This window comes from Bombus huntii, unplaced genomic scaffold (genome assembly GCF_024542735.1).
Source record: "Bombus huntii isolate Logan2020A unplaced genomic scaffold, iyBomHunt1.1 ctg00000058.1, whole genome shotgun sequence".
Taxonomy (NCBI): domain Eukaryota; kingdom Metazoa; phylum Arthropoda; class Insecta; order Hymenoptera; family Apidae; genus Bombus; species Bombus huntii.
This window is the reverse complement of record NW_026099319.1, coordinates 185,374-204,799: the sequence shown is the minus strand read 5'-3', so window position 1 is coordinate 204,799 and position 19,426 is coordinate 185,374. Positions and strand designations below refer to the sequence as shown.

The following is a 19,426-nucleotide window of genomic DNA, read 5'->3' as shown; positions in this document are numbered from 1 at the left end:
TCCTTGCTAATGGTTGCTTGTTGTCGCTAGTTAGTTCTCGTTATCGTCATGTATTCCATCAATCACGCGAAATTTAACGTATGGGATTTTATTCTTCTTTATTCTTTCTGTAGGGAGATTTTTTAAGACGAGGAAAATATAGAATATTTCAAGACGACGGTAAGGTTTGAATTTAAGTAACTATTTTATGATACAACAAAGTGGAAAAACGATTTAATTTTATAAAGTTTAAGGTAATTTTTTAAAAAACTTCGAATTTAAAAGATTCAAATAGATATCTTAAACGTAATTAAACCCTCCATATCGTAAGAAATTAAATGAAATTGCGCAAGAAAGTTAATACATTTAATGTATTATTTTAAACATTTATTTAAAAACATTTATTTAAAATTTAAGTGTAGGCGTTGACGCGCGCGCGCCATTCGAAGCATTGGTCAGTTCGTTACATCTGCGGTAAAAGTTGTAACTACGAAGAAGCTTAACATATGGTGCGTCTCAAGACGACAGTAAAAAGTATTAAGAGATTTTTCGAGATTTTTTCTTTTAAGTTTCCAAGTACTTTTTCTATTTAACTTCTTTTTTTTGCATTTTCTCACAATATTCGATAAATAGAGACGAAATATGACAGTTCTTAGTTCGGGGATTTATTGGTTCGAAAGTTACTTCAAAAGTGTTTCTGGAGTTTGTGCGGTTAATACTTTTAAACTACTGAGTACGACTTATTCCGTATGGCTGGACAAATCTTTGTTGATACTGTAAGCGTAACTGGTCCGGATATTGTCTTGTGGAGATAGAAAAATACACGAAGTATTGATTGAACTACATATTTTTTTAATTCTTTTTTAATTCTTTTAGTTCTTCATATATTGATAATAGAACGATATTCCGCTACTTTGAGCACAATATAGTAATGTTTAAATAAATAATAAAATTTACGCATTTCGTCTTCATGCGTCGATAAGAAAATGCAAAAAAAGTTAAATAAAGATGATGCGTAGATGCGAAGTTTAGTCAGCAATAATATTTAAAACCTCTAAAATATATAGTACACATTTATTTGCAAATAAGCTCAATGAAATTAAACTGTAACTGTGTTTCCAATAATGTCTTCGATGTATTGCTCGCCATTATGTCGGATTAACAACTCTAAGTGATCGACCTTAATCACTAAATGGCGGCCGTGATTCAGTGGTATAGCTTTACATATGACGGACATCGCAGGCGCTTATAAGACGTCTGTTGTGAAACGTTTCCAATAGCACCGTTTATGTGATAGTGGAATCTGAATATATATATATATCGCTGAAATATATATCGCTTATCACTTGAGTCTGACACGATCGTTTTTAAATAGAATCACAATTTTTTATTCTTTACAAAATCAGTCTATAAAGATTATGTGCAAATAAAATAGATAAATAGATAAATGGTTGTACAAACTTATAAAACAGATATTACAAGTATATCTAAATAAATGATATATTTATAAATTGTAATATTTGATCTAAAGTTTAAATAAATAAAAGAGATACTCGTGACTTACAATAAAAGTATTTTTTTTCAATTTTTAAACAAAGCAAAAGTGGATAACAATTTTTCAAAATGTAAAAATCAACACAATGGTTGGTTTCTTTAATTAATCAATAACGTTTAAAGTTAATTAATGTCCAGAGTGGTTTGTACATTTTGTATTTCGCCGTATTTCAACGTTCGATATGTAAATAGAACTTGATGCCTGAAATATCGAAAAAATAATTAAATCCGATCGTTCTGTCGAATTTGCAAATTGTATACTCGTGTAAAATCGAGTGCGCTTGTGTATGCTGATACGAAATGTGGTAGTATATTTTTCTTTTTTCGATTATCGTTATCACTTTTTGTGTGGAAAAATTAATTCCGTGAAATGGAAGTGCAATCAATACGGTTTATCACGAAATAATAGCACAACGACGGTACATATTGGTATTGACGTCAGCTTCACAAAATTTCTCGAGTATCGCGGTCGACTATTTGGGTTAAGAATTCATTTTCAAGGTTCTACAAGCACGAGTATCTTATGGATATGAAATTTTCAGTGTACATTTTAATAACCATATTTCATATTGCATGCTGCGGTCCAAGAAAAATCCGCAGTTAATATTCTGCTAATCCCTGCTGCTTTTAAAGACCATAAGTAAGGTCCGTAAGGTCGTCCGTAAGGTTTAAAAGATTTCGAGTAGATTTGTATTACGTATTTTATCTTCTAATTTTTAAAGAGAGGGTCGTGTTTAATTAATTGAAAATGACGAAACTGTAATGGGACATTATTATCAAATATTAAACGTGGTTCCATTGGGTACTTTTATGGTCTTTGCGAGATATATATGCATTATATGTTGCTATTAGCAACGCGTAGCGATGAACGATGGAGAGCAGTACCTTCGTTATCTCGTCTCGGCTGTGTACATATCAGTAATGCACAGTACTCGTACTAAATATCTTACAAATTCCATACAGATTTTCAGATTAGTTTCGAATAATACCAACACGACCATGATAGTCACAGTACAGTATTAAATAGTGCCACTATGCATAATACACTCCTAAAATGTTTCTACAAATATATTTGTCCGAATATTTTTGTCAGCTACTATATCCTAACCAGGATTTATTAAACAATATATAGATTTAAAAAAGAATATATAACGACATTACTTGTTTAGGCTAGATTGGTTTAACTTGTATAGTTTTAATAACTGTGTAAGATCAAACAAGAACTTATCGTTAGTTTGGCGAGATTTGATTACACGAAGCAACATAATTGCTTTGAAACTCAGGACAGAAAACAATGTCAACCGGTAGACGCGTTTGTCTGGTGAACGTGTAACGCGTGAATAATAGATAGCGACAATCACGCGAACGCTAGTTACAGCTGACTTGGCTTACATTGTAGCATTCAAACTAGAGTATACGAGCCGTAAGCGCTATTGAAAGTTCAAAGGCCGACTAGTGAGCTTCATCCTATCTCATTTTTTAATCAGGCGATGGATCGACGAATCGTATTGATTTCGAGGATTATTATAGTTCTGTGGCAATTTTAAAGCGTGGTTTGTCTAATCTTGTCTCGTTAGCTACAGACTCTTTGGCGAGCAGCCTGAAACTTGATCCAGTTTCGAGAAAATGAAAAATTCGTTTCTTCTCTTTGCTTCCCTGTTCCCTCTTTCCTCCTTTTTCCCTTTTTACATCGCGTTAAGACCCGTTAAATAATATTGACTGCCGTGGACGCTGGCTGAGAAGTGCACTTTATAACTAGCTTTAAAATCGCTGACGTCGATGAGGACAAAGGTAAGTTAGAGGGTCATTTATCTGAGCTGGTGTTATTCGACCTGAACTCTGCAGCTTTTCAGAGCTTCTTTCGTTTTTCTTTTAAGAGCAGAGATGTTAACTGGTCTTTTGTTACGTGTAAGAAGTATGTACTAAAGCTTATTTAGCACCAATTGGTTGCTCAAAGTCGAGATATACATACCTATATTATATTAATACGTTACAGAAGATTACGCGTTAGTTAGCTTATGAGAATTTATAGTGTGTCACAGATCACAAAAGCAGAATGACTACTTTTTCATAAACGATATATGTATATGAATTGAAAGTTTAACTATTACGCCACATACTTCTCTCGATAAACGTCGTCGAGTGCATATTGTTAAAGAATATTAGCCATTTGAATTAAATAGTTTCGAAGATACTAATGCTTCTGTGAAGTTTTTGCAGGCTGTTAATTTTTTATTGAGATACTACAAATTTTGAATAACTTCGATTAGAAATAAAAATCACATTACATTAACGCGTAGAATGTAACGTAACGTAGATAATGTAAATATAAATTATATTACAAGGAAATAATACGGGTAAGTAATGTGAAACATTCTGGTTAAAATTGCATCCTTTGAAGGCTAGGACACACAGTACTTACGAAGTAGATTAAGTACCAAATGGGGTACTTAAGAAAATTCATGTTGTCATTGTTTAATAAACATCTTCAGCTAATAGCTTTCTGCAAAAGCTGGTTTAAGTTATGCTAGCTTATTCCTTATTAATTGCAATTATATTGTTCGTATCTCCTAGAGGATTAACAATCCATTTTTATAATGGATAATAAAAGTAAATTCCTATTAGGTTGTCCCAAGTTTCTTTCGTTTTATAAAGAAATGACAGATGCACAACATATTTTGTTTTATGTTATTCTATATTATTTTACATTAAATTGGAAAAAGGTGGATCACACGTAATTCAATAAAATAATATAAAACGAAAAATGTTGTACATCTATTACTATCTTATAAAACGAAAAAAACTTTTAAAACAACCTAATATTTCTCTACTACGACGCTTTTACAGTGCTAAAATATCTGATAAAAATGTTAAGAAATTCTAATATTGATTTAAGCGTATCGATTTATCTGCTCTTCATATTTAATCAAACAGAAATTGTTAATTATGATTTCCACTTAAAAGCGGATTGCATATTATGAGGATAAATTATCAAATTCATCTCTAATATAGACATTAGAGAATCATTCATAGCCGCAATCCTGTTTACCGCTAACATTCCTGGTACTCAATAATTCATTAGGTGACTGCTTTAGCCGCACAGAATACACCTACAAATAATTAATCGCGATTAATATTCCATCGACTTTTGAAAATCCCTCATGTGATCTATTTCATGCGATGAGAATACGTATAAATTGAGATTGCGATCGACCATCCTCAGTCGGATAAATCGAGTGATTCAAATTATAACACAAAAAAAAGTTAAAACTAGTTATATTATCTTATTCAATTTTTATGTATTATTTGGCGGAAGAAACTTTGGTAATTGGTAAGTAAAGTTCACCTCCTTAATGTTAATGATTTTAATATGTTATTAAGCTCAAAGTTCTAAGGAATTTTCTATATATACATATACATATACATAACTGTATGCGTATATGTATAATATACGTATAACAACCAAAGTTCAGCTCTCAAGTGTACGCAAAACTTTTATGTTCATTTTACGCTCTACCAGTATGTTTCATGAATTTGTTTGCTAACAGTATCGAAATAAATAACAAGCAGAGGACGAGCTATTCATGAATTGTTTTGCCAGCGTGTACGCTCCCAATATTTTCTATTTGAGAAAACATACTTGTTGCTATTGCAACTACAAATATTTTTACAGTCGACGCTTTTGCCGTGAATCATTGGCTAACATGTAAAATCGAGAAAAAACATGGTTTATTGTGATGGAAATGTGGAAAACCGCAAAACCGATATAGAAGGGAAAATAAAGGAAAGGAAGATAGATAAGTAGAAGCTTGGGGTCAAGTTTAATTCACTGAAACCGAGCTGCTTGTATTATCACAAAACAAAATTGCCAGTACGTCATTTCCGTACTCTCGTCCTCGCGAAAATGGTTTCGCTTGTTAAGGAAAAACGAAGAGACAGGGAAGAGAGGAAAAAGCAGACGGAGAGCGCTTTTAAAAAGCTGGCGAACCGTGTGTTACCACAACGAGACACGCGATGCTATTTGTCGCTTTAAATTGTGCCGCAACTCGTTTTTGAGATCTTTGCCAGGGGCGCGTTAAAACATGCTGAAAATATATTTCTGGCTTTTCTGGGGTTTAACTGAAATATGACAAATAACGTTGTAAAACATATGTACTTATGACTTACAGAGTAATTGAGTGTACAAAATATATAGTATACAAAATAGCCAGCGATTTAGGGCTTTAAAAGATCAAAAGGAAAGAAAAGAAAAGAAAAGAAGAAAGATAATATGTTGTGGCAGTCTAAGTCGATCTAAGAAAATAGATAAAGGGAGGGAGGGGCAAAGCTAGTTAATCTGGAAAGAATCCAAGCGTCAATTTCAAGCATTTACAGAGAATCAAGCGGGCTGGTTAAAGTCGTGAGTTGAGCAATTATCCCGCGTTAGGTTCAATCAGGTTAGTCCCACGCGAAATTGATCCAACCATGCGAAAACGAGTGTATTCTGATTTCTGTCGCAGATACTTCTGGCTAGTGCAGTACCTACACGGTGGTTGTTGAAATAGCCGCTTCTCATCTATTTTCCGCAGCACGGACATCATCCTTTGATCCCTTACGACTAACGAAGTTTTCGAAGATGTACGGCAGTTTGAGATTCTACTTGAAAATGATCATGATTGCGGTCTGTGTGCCGTGTGCTCTTCTTTCTGTCCTTCCGTTAAAAACTGGTAAGTTGATACTGATTAATTATGCCATCGAAACCATATATAATGGCTACAAAAATGCCGCTAATATAATATTCCTTCTTTCTTGTATCTTCTTTCTTGTATCTTCTTTCTTGTATATATATCTTGTATATATATTTTTCTTATATATATATATATATATATATATATATATATATATATATATATATATATATATATATATATATATATATATATATAAGATATATATATGACTGATATGAATTTCTTTCGGTCTCGAATGCGTTAAAAGAGAGCGCAAAGAAGTCGAAATTACTTATTGTAATTAGTAAAACGACCTGAGAGGCAGACAGATACAAGAAAGAAGGAATATTATATTAGCGGCATTTTTGTAGCCATTATATAGGGTTTCGATCGCATAATTAATCAGTATCAACTTACCAGTCTTTAACGGAAGGACAAAAAGAAGAGCAGACGACACACAGACCGCAATCATGATCATTTTCAAGTAGAATCTCAAACTGCCGTACATCTTAGAAAACTTCGTTAGTCGTAAGGGATCAAAGGATAATGTCCGCGCTAGGGAAAATAGATGAGAAGCGGCTATTTCAACAACCACCGTGTAGGTACTGCACTAGCCAGAAGTATCTGCGACAGAAATCAGAATACACTCGTTTTCGCATGGTTGGATCAATTTCGCGTGGGACTAACCTGATTGAACCTAACGCGGGATAATTGCTCAACTCACGACTTTAACCAGCCCGCTTGATTCTCTGTAAATGCTTGAAATTGACGCTTGGATTCTTTCCAGATTAACTAGCTTTGCCCCTCCCTCCCTTTATCTATTTTCTTAGATCGACTTAGACTGCCACAATATATTATCTTTCTTCTTTTCTTTCCTTTTCTTTCCTTTTGATCTTTTAAAGCCCTAAATCGCTGGCTATTTTGTATACTATATATTTTGTACACTCAATTACTCTGTAAGTCATAAGTACATATGTTTTACAACGTTATTTGTCATATTTCAGTTAAACCCCAGAAAAGCCAGAAATATATTTTCAGCATGTTTTAACGCGCCCCTGGCAAAGATCTCAAAAACGAGTTGCGGCACAATTTAAAGCGACAAATAGCATCGCGTGTCTCGTTGTGGTAACACACGGTTCGCCAGTTTTTTTTTTTTTTTTTTTTTTTTTTTTTTTTTTTTTTTTTTTTTTTTTTTTTTTTTTTTTTTTTTTTTTTTTTTTTTTTTTTGATATCGGTGACTGCCATATTCTCTTGAGTTTCCAAATCGTAAAGAATCTTTCCCCAGGGATTGGTCAACTGTGTATGTCCCCATGCGACGTAACTTGCTTAAGGAACACGAGCCGGTGATATGCAGGCAACGTATAATTGATTATCATTCGCTCTGAAACGCTGAAGTAATGACCAGTGCAGTGGTCCAGTGGTCATATTGAATGCCGCTGGATATATCAGCATTTGGCAACCTAACCCAGAGAAGCAGGAAATATGAAGCTACCGAATACCAATTAACTTCGTAGTTGCACGGTTCACATTCCATCATTTCTGAATATGCGAGGACAGTCCTCTTATTGTGCTTTTAATTCTTTTATTTGTTTCATTTTCAGCAAATATACTGGTTTTTTTAAATTAAGCTTCTGTTTATACAGAGTTACAGATTATATTAATTTTATATAGAATATATTTAAGAAAGATATTTAATTTTTTGCTAGTTAAGTATTGATCGATTAAGTTACTGTACCTTTGTTCCGATAAATGCGTGCCATTTCCTCGAATCTAATATCATAGCAAATGCCAATACCTATTTTGCAGCCCTTCACATCGAACGTCGTTAGGGAGTTACCAGGACTGAGTGAATCACTCTCTCGAAAAGTAATCTTATTAGGAATGTCGATGTCGAATAGATGTACCTAATAACATAAAAATGTAGTCGCTAATTCTATTGCTGCAACTTTTGTAATTTAATATCAAAGTTACCAACTCCTAAACTTTAATTATTTTTTATTTAATAACTGACAGCGTTTTTATCACTTTCTTTTATTAAAAAATCTTATCATTTAATAATGTTTAAAAAGGAGAAAAAATAAGTATAATAATATTTTAAGTATTTGAAAAATTTATACAACACAAACACATTACAACAAAAATGGGCGTTTCCCGTATCATAACGTATTTTATAAACCGTAAATTATAGAATTGGTTATAGTATACGTATGTACATATGTATATTCCTAAATTATTCCTAGATAGAGTCACTTTCTTCGCCCCAATATTTTCAAATTCAAAGCCATAAAGGAATATATTACTTACCTTTCGGTGTTTTGCTATCAAAGTTCCATCGGGACCCCAAATAGTACAGGTATTGTACAATTTATCGCCCTCTATTTCAGGCATCGTACCACCAACTACATAGATGTTGTTTTCTTTAGCTGCGTTCGATGAAGCAACGCTCGTTTCACCATCAGGAATACTCTCGGCGTATTTTGGAAAGTACTCTGCGTTGCAATATTTCAATTAATGAAATGTCTTTTGTTCCAACCATAAATTAAATTGAAATGTTTGTCAGTTTTTTATTTTTTAAATTATTAAAATAACTAAGTTTTATATTTCGACTTAATTAAATATGCAATTACTTAGCTAATAGTATATATAATAAATTGTTTCTACGGGTTCAAAATGAAAAATGAATATTTAGAAATATTTAATTACGACAATGCTATTTGTGTTAGCATCAGTGGCTTGTTACTCAACGACTTTGCTAGTACTTTTTGAAACATAAAGTTAGTTTTCAATTAACACTTATACTAGAGGCGGAATTATAAATGCAAAATAATTGATAATACTAATTTATAAGTACCTAATTATTAGTATCTTCAAAAATATATTTATACAAAAATCACGATAATCATGAAAATGGGGAAATCCTATATTCTCGAATCAATTCACAATTTATTTTGTATATTAATTAGATTCCGCGCTCATCAGTACGTACTCACTGGCGAGATCGAGAAAATGTATCGGCAATTCCTCGTACGACCAGAGGATCGGAAATATCAAAGGATATTATGGCGCAGCGCGAGTGGAGAAACAGAAACATATGAGCTTAACACCGTAATACTCTTATCATAGAAATAGAAGCAGTCCTCAATTCCCGCCCGCTAACTCCTATCTCCACCGATCCAAATGATCTCCTAGTCCTCACTCCCGGACATTTCCTCATTGGCGATTCATTAATGTGCTTACGTGATCGAGATTTCAGAGACATTCCATCGAACCGACTCTCCAAATGGCAGCATATCCAACAGCTTAAACAACATTTTTGGAACCGCTGGCATAAGGAGTATTTGAACGAGCTAACCAACCGCAATAAATGGAGCAAGGGTGGACACAGCATCCAAAAGGGCACAATCGTCATCCTCAGAGAGGACAACGTTCCCTCCATGCATTGGCCTCTGGGCCGAGTTCATCCAGGCGCCGATGGTGTTGTCACGTAAAATAACAAAATAAAAAAGGAATTTGAGGTAAAAAATAAAAAAAAGAAAACTTTATTTTTTTTCTAACATCAATACACTTTACAATCTACTTCCGAACTCTGGGCGTGACTTTTTAAGACTGACTCTTATGATTTTACTTTCGATCGGATCCGATTACTTTCTTTTGTCATCCCTCAACATCCCCACCGTCCATGCATTTGCTAGGCGTCCGCGACCGTTGCCACGTGCTCTTTCTTCTAGAACCTTCGGTGGAAGGACCGTTGGGATGTTGATGGTTCATTAGGCACTTCAGCGATATACATTGTCGCCGAGTGCTTTATCTCTATCGTCAGTCCGTCGGATTTGAAGTATGCCGGTCGTGACAGTGTCATCCGGACAGCTACAGTTCAGACGGCAAAAAGCATTTTGGATCGGGGCGTCAAAAGGCTTGTCCCACTGCCAATTCAACCCGATCTCGAGAAACCCGAACAACTAGCCACCGAGACGAAATAAGATGGGAACTTCAACCACACCTCGCTAGTTTGATCGGTACCCTCTCAACGGGGGGAGAATGTTACGCCATGCGGCTTACCATAGGTCATATTCTTAACTATCGATCGCGGCACTATAATGTCGCAGACGGACCGTCGCGTCTGCCCGGCAAACAAACATTGTAGTGGCAAGCGCATGATTCATTAAGCAGGGCGACTTCCAGAAACGTCGACTCGTGGTCGTTATTTTACCTCGCGTAAAAGAATGTGGCGTGATCCGAACGTAGTGGGGGTCGCCTTCCAGAAAAAACGAAAAAAATCGAAAGGCGTTCAGAACTTTTCGAGAAGTCGAACCGTCAACACAGGTGGTATGTCGCGCATTACTTATCAACCAAAACGCAGTTACATTTTTTTTGTTCCATTTATATCTTTCTAGTTAATAAGTTGTTGAAATAAACATTAATTTATTTGTGTTAATTCTGTGGAATTTCATTGAACTACTGAACTGATCAGTTCGTGGCGTCGATTATTTAATCGTAACGGGAAATTACAACTCTCGTTGACGTGCTATCTCGCGATCGCGTCTCTCCGCGAACGGTCGAAACAAAATGATTCACTAAAAACTGTCCTGAATTCCTAAGAACTTATTTACCGCAAAACTGACAAAGTGTTTATTTAAAAAATGAGGTTGAAGGTAGTCCTTTTCTTTCATTTCATTCATTTTCATTTTCTTTCTTAAGTATGGCTAACACAATATCTAATCAATTAAAATTTTATATTTTCACGTGAAAAGTTTCTTTAGATAATTATTATCAACATGATGACTAACTCTTACGGATTAATACGTGTCTGTAGGGCAATCCGGTGGACTCGATCGGCTTTTTACTTCGAAAGTTGAGTAATCGGTGTCGCTTTCTTACGCATCTTTGAACTGTATAAATGTTTTAAAATTGTTTGATCCAGAATGTACCACACCGGACAATCAAGAAGGCAGGTGCCTTGACTACAGAAAATGTAAACCTCTGCAAGAAATATGGCAGATACAGTACCGTACAGCCACCGATTTTTATAGACGATCAGTGTGCAGATACCAGGGCAATGTTACGATCGTTTGCTGTCCGAACGATCCAAACAAAGAGAAGAGAGAAATTTTAATAAAAACTGTGTATAAGTATAAGGCTTTGCGACCACCATACTGAGGTTTTAGCAACGTCTCTCATACCAGGGTGGTCGATGGTAAACCAGCTGAACTTGGTACGTTTTATGTCTTTCTTTCCGATTAATAATAAGCCATTTACTGCAAAGAATGAACTTTAAAGGCATTAAACAGCACATCAATGTACATTTCAATTAGACTAAATAATAATGCTATGATTTTATCGGTAGTAACTTTACTTATTAACTTGAATTATTTCTTTCTTTTACTTCATGTTAGGAAGAGTATCTTTTTGCTTGAAATAAAAAATTGATATAGGAGTAATAATATGGATAGAGATCAAAAACTGTTAGGGCAGAAATTACACGTTTGAACTTTATAGTTCAGTATAGTTCAAATAGAAATTATATAGAATTATTTAATAATTTGTATTCCACTGGAATAAAAATTTAATTTCTGTCTTTATCAAATCTCTGTTTCAGAGTATTTGTACGTATGTACTTATCGTCTGCTGTATGATCGAATTTCGAATAGGTAATAATCGTTGTTACTCGTTATGTGAGAAAAAATTATGTATATTCACAACTATGACTATTGCATTTTAGGCGCTTGGCCATGAATCGCTGCATTAGGTTTTCGTAATCCCCGAAACCCAGACAAACCACTATGGAAGTGCGGAGGTTCCCTGATATCGGCTAGGCATGTTTTGACCGCAGCACATTGTGCACATATGGATGGAATAGAAAACATACACAATCATAATATTGCCATTCTTAGATTGGTGGAGGAGGTGCCATTTTCGAGTAAGTCCTCAAATATATATATATATATATATATATGCTATTGAGTATTACTGAAGTATCATATCCTGAAATTTCTTACTGTACACATATATTGTGTCATAAAGCGTGTATAATTCTTTCTCATACTTTTGGTCATTAGTTTCCTGCATTTTCATTTATTTTTTTATTTTTCAGGGTACGTATATCCCATTTGTACGAAAGAGCCCCTACGAAAGAGCAACTTCGTCGGCTATAACCCCCTTGTTGCTGGATCGGGAGCATTAAGATATAGTAAGTGATATCAATTTTATAATAAAATTAAATAGTTCCAGTCTTAAATATCTTTCTTATTTTCTTCGTAGGACGACCACGACGTAATGCATTAATGGAAGTACAAATGCCAGTGATTAAGAACGCCGAATGCAAAATAGCTTATTCCAAATTTCCTAATGCACCTGATATCACTGATGGTATAATATGCGCCGAACATGCTCAGGGTGGAGAGGATTCTTGTACGGTAATTAAGTTACAGAGTTACTACAAACTATACGGTATCTGAAGACACGTCGATTCGAATTAACATCAAATCGACGTCTTAAACATTAAAAATAATAGATAAACACAATTTAATAGTTTTGCCCACTTCTCACACCTCGTTATGGTATTTAATCTAATTTCCTTCTAATCTTAGTTTTGCTCAAAATACATATAACATGTACGTTATAAATTGGAGTATTTCAATACACAAATCAATAGAAGATTATTACTGTATATAAGTATAATTTCAATACAATTCGATCGATATATTTCAGTATCTTTGATTAAAAATTTAACGATCCTTTCAGGCTGACCGCGGCGGACCACTGCTGATACAACATGAATTAACCTCGTATTTAATAGGTATTGTGTCTTATGCTTATAAGTGCGGCACAGCTGGGTATCCCAGCGTTTACACTAGGGTCACATCGTACCTTGACTTCATTCTCCAAGCGATGCAATAATATGATATTACTGTTCCATAAATATCATTGTGTAAAAAACGTAAAGTTGGATTTTCTTATTGTGGAGATAAGAAACAGCTCAAATTTACATTGTTTTGTACGTTACAAATTATAGGCTTAAAATGTACGAAATGTAACTTTGAAACGACACTAATTTTTTACGCACGATAAACCTCCACGACTTAGGTATGTAAAGATGATAAACGTGTATTAATTCTATTAATTTGGTAATAATAAACCAACTTTCTGAGAAGTTCTGTAAATTTCGTTTCTGTTGTATCAAGAGAATAATGGAATATTCCACTTAGATCGTATACTTCTTGTACGTACGTACAAAATTTTCCGGCTAATCTAAAACACTTCATAAGATAGAGAGCTTCTGGAAATTCGGACACAGAGAGTGCATAAAATACAAGATAAGTCTCGTGTCTTTCAAAATTATTTTTTATTCGCTAAAAACGTCCTGTGTACTCATGCAATCACATGCAACCTCGAAACTTCACTTATTTTTTATCACTTTCCAATTCAATACACAGTTTCAGCATTTTTGACTATATGTAAGAGAAATTTCCATTCAGCCAAAGGTGTACTTACAGATTATAGATTCCTATACGACTCTCAGTAAAAATTTATCCGCACTCCAGATAGTTAAAACTTCTGTCGACCGTATTGATCCATCTGCACTCTTCGTATGACGTCAATATCTGTTCAGTGCTGCTGCGCAGGTTTCTTTGTGTTACGTCAATTCGTTTGTGACCGTTGCGCGAGTAATGGCGCTTTGCAATGGTGATTTGCAGGAAAACAGTGCAGGATGCTGTGATTCGTTTCTTGTGGTCGGAGGTTATGTTTGATGCCTATATTTATCAAAGATTTAATGCACATTATGGAGAAAGTGTTTTGTCACGAAGTGTGTTTGAATGGGCACAAAAGTTCAAAGAAGATCGCACGAGTGTTATGAAAAAACAGCTGGACGCCCGTCCACATCCACGATGACAACATTGAACGTGCTCATGAACTTATGCTCTATGGAATAGACGAGTGACACTGGATAATGTGGCAAATCATTTGCAAATCAGCCACGGCTCTGCTTATGCAATAGTACACGACAGATTTGGATTTTAAAAAGTTTGTGCGAGATGGATGCCGAAAAAGCTGATGAAAAGGTGAAGACGACGATGCATTCGTGGTTCGCAGCTCAGCCCAAAACATTTTTTAATGAGAAAATATAAAGGTCCTTCGGCAAATGGACAAAGTGTATACAGAAATCGAGTGATTATGTCAAAAAATGATGTATGTCTTTTTTGACAATTGCTTAAAATAAATTCTACACCGACAGAGCGGGTAACTTTTTACTCACCCTCGTAAGACACTTAAATTTCCAATCTATTATGATGAATAAAAGAGCTTATACTATTAAATCTAATTGTATTTTGTTGCATGAGAGTACACGTGTATGTGATGTACATTACCTTTATATCCCCTTGAACGCTTCAATATTGCGCATATATACTATATTTTGTACAGCTTCTATAAAATTTCGTATGTTTGTTTAGGCTGTTAATCTAGAGGCTGGAGTACAAAGAAGTGGCACAATGATGTGGGCTGATGACATTTATAATTATCAAGGAATCACCCCTACATTCGCTCAGGTATATATCGTTGACTATAATGTATTTAACATATATGATTGTTAGAATATTAATAATTAATTTTTAATTCTATCAGAATTTTAATGAAACTGTCCCTTGGGAAGGAAGAACTGATACCTTGATATCACGGTTTGTACATCCTATATATACGACAAATTTTAGAACATTATATAACGAAGAACCAGATCGTCGTGGCCATGTGATGTGAATAAAAGGACTTGAATTTGATGATATTTTTATAATGTTAGATAACATAACTAAGTATCTTCACAGTAAGATAGGATGACATGGTTTACATGATCTTAATGTTGTTCACTCGAGTGATGATATTATAAGGAAAAGCGTAATATCACAGGTAGGATGATTCATAATTTAGAACTACTAACTCATGTATGTATTAAAAATTAAAGAAATATATTAAATTTTATAGGATATTTATGTTTAGTAACCAGTAATTCAGAGATTGGTATTCATGGTTACTATAACGAGGCTGTAGAAACGCACCCTTTCTTCTTTGCAAATGGTCCTGTATTTATGTCTAAGCCGAAACTGGAACCTCTGAATAATTTAGATTTATTCTTGTTATTTTCTAAAATACTTATCTACAGTATACCATAAGGAATGATACCGTATCGCACCTAATCAAGTGCCTTAAGAAACATCAACAGGATATCACAGTAATCCCTTATCGACTGATATGTAAGTAAAAGTTATCTGTCATTGTTATACACAATTATGTGTTAGTGTTATACACAGTTATTTATCATTTTCTATTAATTCAGTTGTAGCCACTACAATATCTATGACACTGGTAGTAATTATAAGAACAATAATGATGTTCTATAAGAGGAAATGATGATTAGGAACAAAAACTTACAGGTAAGTCAAAGTATATGTTATTTGCCATTTGAAAAGAAAGTTACTAACTTGGAATTTTTTGATAAATAATAATTGTGCAAAATATATTGGATTTCAAATTTGTCAAAAATTGAAATTTAAGAAGCATTGTAATAATATAACATTAATATTTTGATTTTTCAGGAGATATCATGCGGTGGATGGATAATATGTAAAAAATATTAAGCAGTATATGAATTTTCATATTGCGTAGAGATAACAAAATGAATTTTAAAAAATGTCGACATGGTAATAAGAAATAGCATCATGACAAAGAATATATAAACACAGTTTCATTTTTTATAAATAAAAATTTGTTGTTCCAGATTTTGAAATATAGTGAAACGTTTAATTAGTATCTTAATATCTTTAAATAATTATTATTTTAGAATCAATTGTAATTGTATCATACGTACTTTTGAATTCGTGCAAGAACATATGTTATTTTGAAGTAGTTATTATTAGGAAATTGTTAGACGCGAACAGTATGCGAAAAGTTAGTATGTAGTGTAATAATTATCAATCAAAGCACAAGAATTAAATTCTTTAGGAAAAAATTTCCGGAATTTCTTATTTACATGATTATAAAGAAATCCATAACAAAAAGGAGCTGCTTTCTAATACTTCTCTTCCTTGTAATGCCTACGTTAACAATAACGAGGTTCGACTTTTTGTTTTTAGAGGGATACTGGAAAATTTGAAAGTACAGTACCATTGGGAAGAAAATCACGATATTGAAAACGATATTTGCAAGTAAATTTCCAAAAAATCTGTTTTCAAATTTTCGCTTTCTATTTCACATTAAAAGAAAGGGAGGGCTGCCTTCTTTTTCTGCAAGACAAAACAAACATTCTGAATCTCGTATCAATGAATGATGTCAATAAGTTATTTTTCTTTTCAGATTGAACAATATTCCAGATTTATTCATAATTTCATACTACGCGAAGAATAGACTTTCATAGGTATATAAAGGAAATATTAAGTATAGGAAAACTCTTTTTCGTTGTAGGTGACATATGCTTCACGGTTGAACACATGTATTTTTGAACACATATAAATGAAAAAGTACTCTTATGGAGAAAAAGAATTGATACCTTCGATTGACATTAGATAATGTATATAAACTTATGAACAATCACTATCACTATCAGTTTGTATTTTAGGTGCACACGCAGATTTGTTGGAGTTCTTATAAAATGTACTTCCTGTACGAACGTTTTATTCTTCCAAATTTTACGATACTATGTCTCATATGATAACTATATGGATTAAACGTAATATAAATGATCCGAAAATAGACTCGAACGACATTAATTGTCTTTCTATTTATACCAATATCGAAAATACAAGTAAAGCTGGAGCAATAGTATGCAAGAATGGACTATTTATTATTTTAAACCAAATCATAGCATATTCAGAATGCACAGTATTATCATGAAACGACGAGTTTTATGTTAATTCCGACCGATTACAATACCTTTCTTTCGTTTACAAGGAACGACGAGACTGGCAGTTGCGTGATTTCCAATGCAAAAGCCGCGATATCTGCACGATAACCTAACCTCAACCGATTTTGTTGTACTATTCTTACGTGGACTTCGTTTGTACCACTTTCGTAACAAAAATAGAATACGTAGAACACAGCATTCCGTTATGCGATATTGTCGATTCCTAACATCCGAAAAATCAGAGATAATTTTTTCCCTACAGTTGTACATTTGTGTGAAAAATTACGAACGTAAAGTTGTTTGGTGCATGCACAGTCCTCCCCTCCGCTGCATTTGCGTGGACATGCTAGAAAGATTCACTTTTCCACGGTGAAACTGTATGTATTATAATTTCATTTTTACAAAGGTCGAACATCCTACTATGCATAAATTTAATATTAATATAAGCAGGTTTCGTGTTAAGTATTACATCTGACGTATAAGCACACGTGTGTACGAGCCTTGGTTTTAAATGTCTTATAGTAGACACCGAAAAGATTATTCAGTTGGATATCTGACTCAACATCAATATTTTACTAGGAGATAACATGTTAAGAACACGTTGGTGGATGGCATGGGAGATGATGAATGAAGACATACTTCTGTGAGATACATAAAATAGTAGTCAGAACGTATTTTGGCGCTTGGGGACAGCAACAGCTTTTTTTTTGTTTTTATTTATTTGTTGAAATTACAATCAATTCTCGCGTTGAGAATTTTCAGTAATTTTTCCGGCGTGGCGCAGTGACATGGCTGTTTATTTACAATAAGTTAATACTTATTATAGATAGGTATAATTTATAAGTATTATAAGTAAGTGCATATGCTTAATTTGGATAATTAAATGAATCTAACGTTTAGGTCTAGCGAGTAGTGCCTCTTCAGCCTGCGAATCTGGTCCGTCGTATCGAGTAGTCCAGTGATTAGGGGGTTTCGGTGTTTCTTGACTCTTTTGCTATATCTGTAGCTATATTTTGCTATTTCCTCTTTGACTGTAGGTATCTTGAGGTCGCGATGGATGGTTTCGTTGGTAACATACCAAGGTGCGTCTATTAAGGCTCTTAGCGCTTTCGATTGGAATCGTTGTAGTATTTCGATGTTGGAGTTACTTGGACAGCAACAGCTGGTGATACTGTCATACACCTCCATTTATAAACTTTCGAAAATCGATGTGACCTTCAAACTTTAGTGTATTCTGTTTCACAGCACAAAATGTTTCCGAAACGTAAGTTTATTGTTACAATAAACTTGACTAGTGGCTCTGAAATACTATCCTTGAAAAAACAATGGGGAAATTGGAGCAAAAAAAAAGAAGGAAATAAACAAAGACCTTGTTGGTTCGTAAAAATAAAATATGCTACAGGAAAAATTTTTTCCAACGGATTGAGATGCGACAAGCTTTAAAAGCTATGACGCGAATCGAGCGTTTGTCTACAAGAGCGCATTTTCGGTGGATATATATGTCGGAATGACATTGGGGATAGGGTTGTCGGTGTTTGAGGAGTCTTCATTGAAGGTAGCCATCGTTGCGGTGTAACGAAGATACGATTTATTGACACAGGTATGAATAACACAGGTTTTGACAATCTACCACGGCGGTGAGACGTCCGCGACACTAGTGACAGTGGTCTCCGGTTCAATAACGAATCCGCGGCCAACGGGATGACAGATGGGCGTTCTCGCTGAATCTAAGTCTGACTCGTAAAAATAATTGCTGAGCGTAAAGACGTTACTCTTTGGTCGACGGGAGCGCGTAAAAGAATGCCCGTCCCGTCCCGACGATGTCACAGAGGAAAACTATAATGGGGTGTGTCTAAGGACACGAGATCATCGGATTCGTCGAGGAAAGCCTTCGTTTAGGAAGTAAGGGAAATTGACGTTGCTGCTAATTGGTCAATCTCCATATCGGTGGTTAGAAAAAGATGTTAGCCGCCCTCGAGGGAAAGTTGCTAGTGGGAGACGCCGCTCGTTGAAAAATATGTCTCCCCTATCTTCCCGTAGTTGGGACAAAGACTGTTTGTCTGTTTGAAGGACTTTAGTTAACTAAACCTTAAGATTTATAACGGGCCCTCCAGCTAGCCGAACATGTACTGCGGAGACGCATCGACATCTGGCAATCATCTTACTCGAAGAATAGGGTCTGCGTGTGGCGAGCCACGGGACAGAAACCGTTGGAATGTTTACTGTCGCGTGTCGCCACGAATATTTCTTTTAAGGAGAGCTATAGAATTACTCCATACCTTTGTTAGGCAAA

The 19,426-nt window shown here is 34.5% G+C and overlaps 3 protein-coding genes across 7 annotated transcripts in view; 2 read left to right on the top strand and 1 right to left on the bottom strand.

Moving 5' to 3' along the window:
- Window positions 1-4,419: 4,419 nt before the first annotated feature.
- On the bottom strand, window positions 4,420-13,816 carry LOC126875807 (omega-amidase NIT2-A-like). 2 transcript variants are annotated; one of them, XM_050638732.1, is made up of 4 exons: window positions 13,734-13,816; window positions 8,547-8,731; window positions 7,978-8,146; window positions 4,420-4,643 (listed from the first exon to the last, which is right to left on the bottom strand). In XM_050638732.1, the coding sequence occupies exons 2-4, from the start codon at window positions 8,628-8,630 to the stop codon at window positions 4,612-4,614; spliced, it is 285 nt and encodes a 94-aa protein (XP_050494689.1). In that variant the 5' UTR covers window positions 8,631-8,731; window positions 13,734-13,816; the 3' UTR covers window positions 4,420-4,611. The 2 variants fall into 2 exon arrangements, 1 of the variants encoding a protein (XP_050494689.1); XR_007693675.1 differs by lacking the exons at window positions 7,978-8,146; window positions 8,547-8,731; window positions 13,734-13,816 and adding an exon at window positions 6,059-6,324.
- Window positions 10,094-19,426, top strand: part of LOC126875803 (venom serine protease Bi-VSP-like) — a 163,932-nt gene continuing 154,599 nt past the window's right edge. The window contains exon 1 of one of the 2 annotated variants that reach the window (XM_050638725.1): window positions 10,094-10,568. The gene's annotated coding sequence lies outside the window, so the exon portion shown is untranslated. The remainder of the gene's footprint in view (window positions 10,569-19,426) is intronic. The other variant, XM_050638717.1, reaches the window with a different exon arrangement.
- LOC126875791 (venom serine protease Bi-VSP-like) overlaps window positions 11,967-19,426 on the top strand; it is a 34,137-nt gene continuing 26,677 nt past the window's right edge. The window contains exons 1-5 of one of the 3 annotated variants that reach the window (XM_050638684.1): window positions 11,967-12,159; window positions 12,334-12,429; window positions 12,501-12,655; window positions 12,984-13,038; window positions 13,736-13,859. In XM_050638684.1, coding sequence (XP_050494641.1) covers window positions 12,087-12,159; window positions 12,334-12,429; window positions 12,501-12,655; window positions 12,984-13,038; window positions 13,736-13,764 — 408 coding nt within the window. In that variant the 5' untranslated portion in view covers window positions 11,967-12,086 and the 3' untranslated portion in view covers window positions 13,765-13,859. Of the gene's footprint in view, window positions 12,160-12,333; window positions 12,430-12,500; window positions 12,656-12,983; window positions 13,326-13,735; window positions 13,860-19,426 lie in introns of those variants that run through there. The other 2 variants (XR_007693662.1, XM_050638685.1) reach the window with 2 other exon arrangements.

Bases quoted from the DNA above. Each gene is read 5' to 3' on its own strand.
- LOC126875807 (XM_050638732.1), bottom strand. From the start codon at position 8,630: ATGCCTGAAATAGAGGGCGATAAATTGTACAATACCTGTACTATTTGG. The intron at 8,147-8,546 runs GTAAGTAATATA...TTATGTTATTAG, and splicing joins TGATAGCAAAACACCGAAAG to GTACATCTATTCGACATCGA. The intron at 4,644-7,977 runs GTACAGTAACTT...AATTATTTGTAG, and splicing joins ACGCATTTATCGGAACAAAG to GTGTATTCTGTGCGGCTAAA.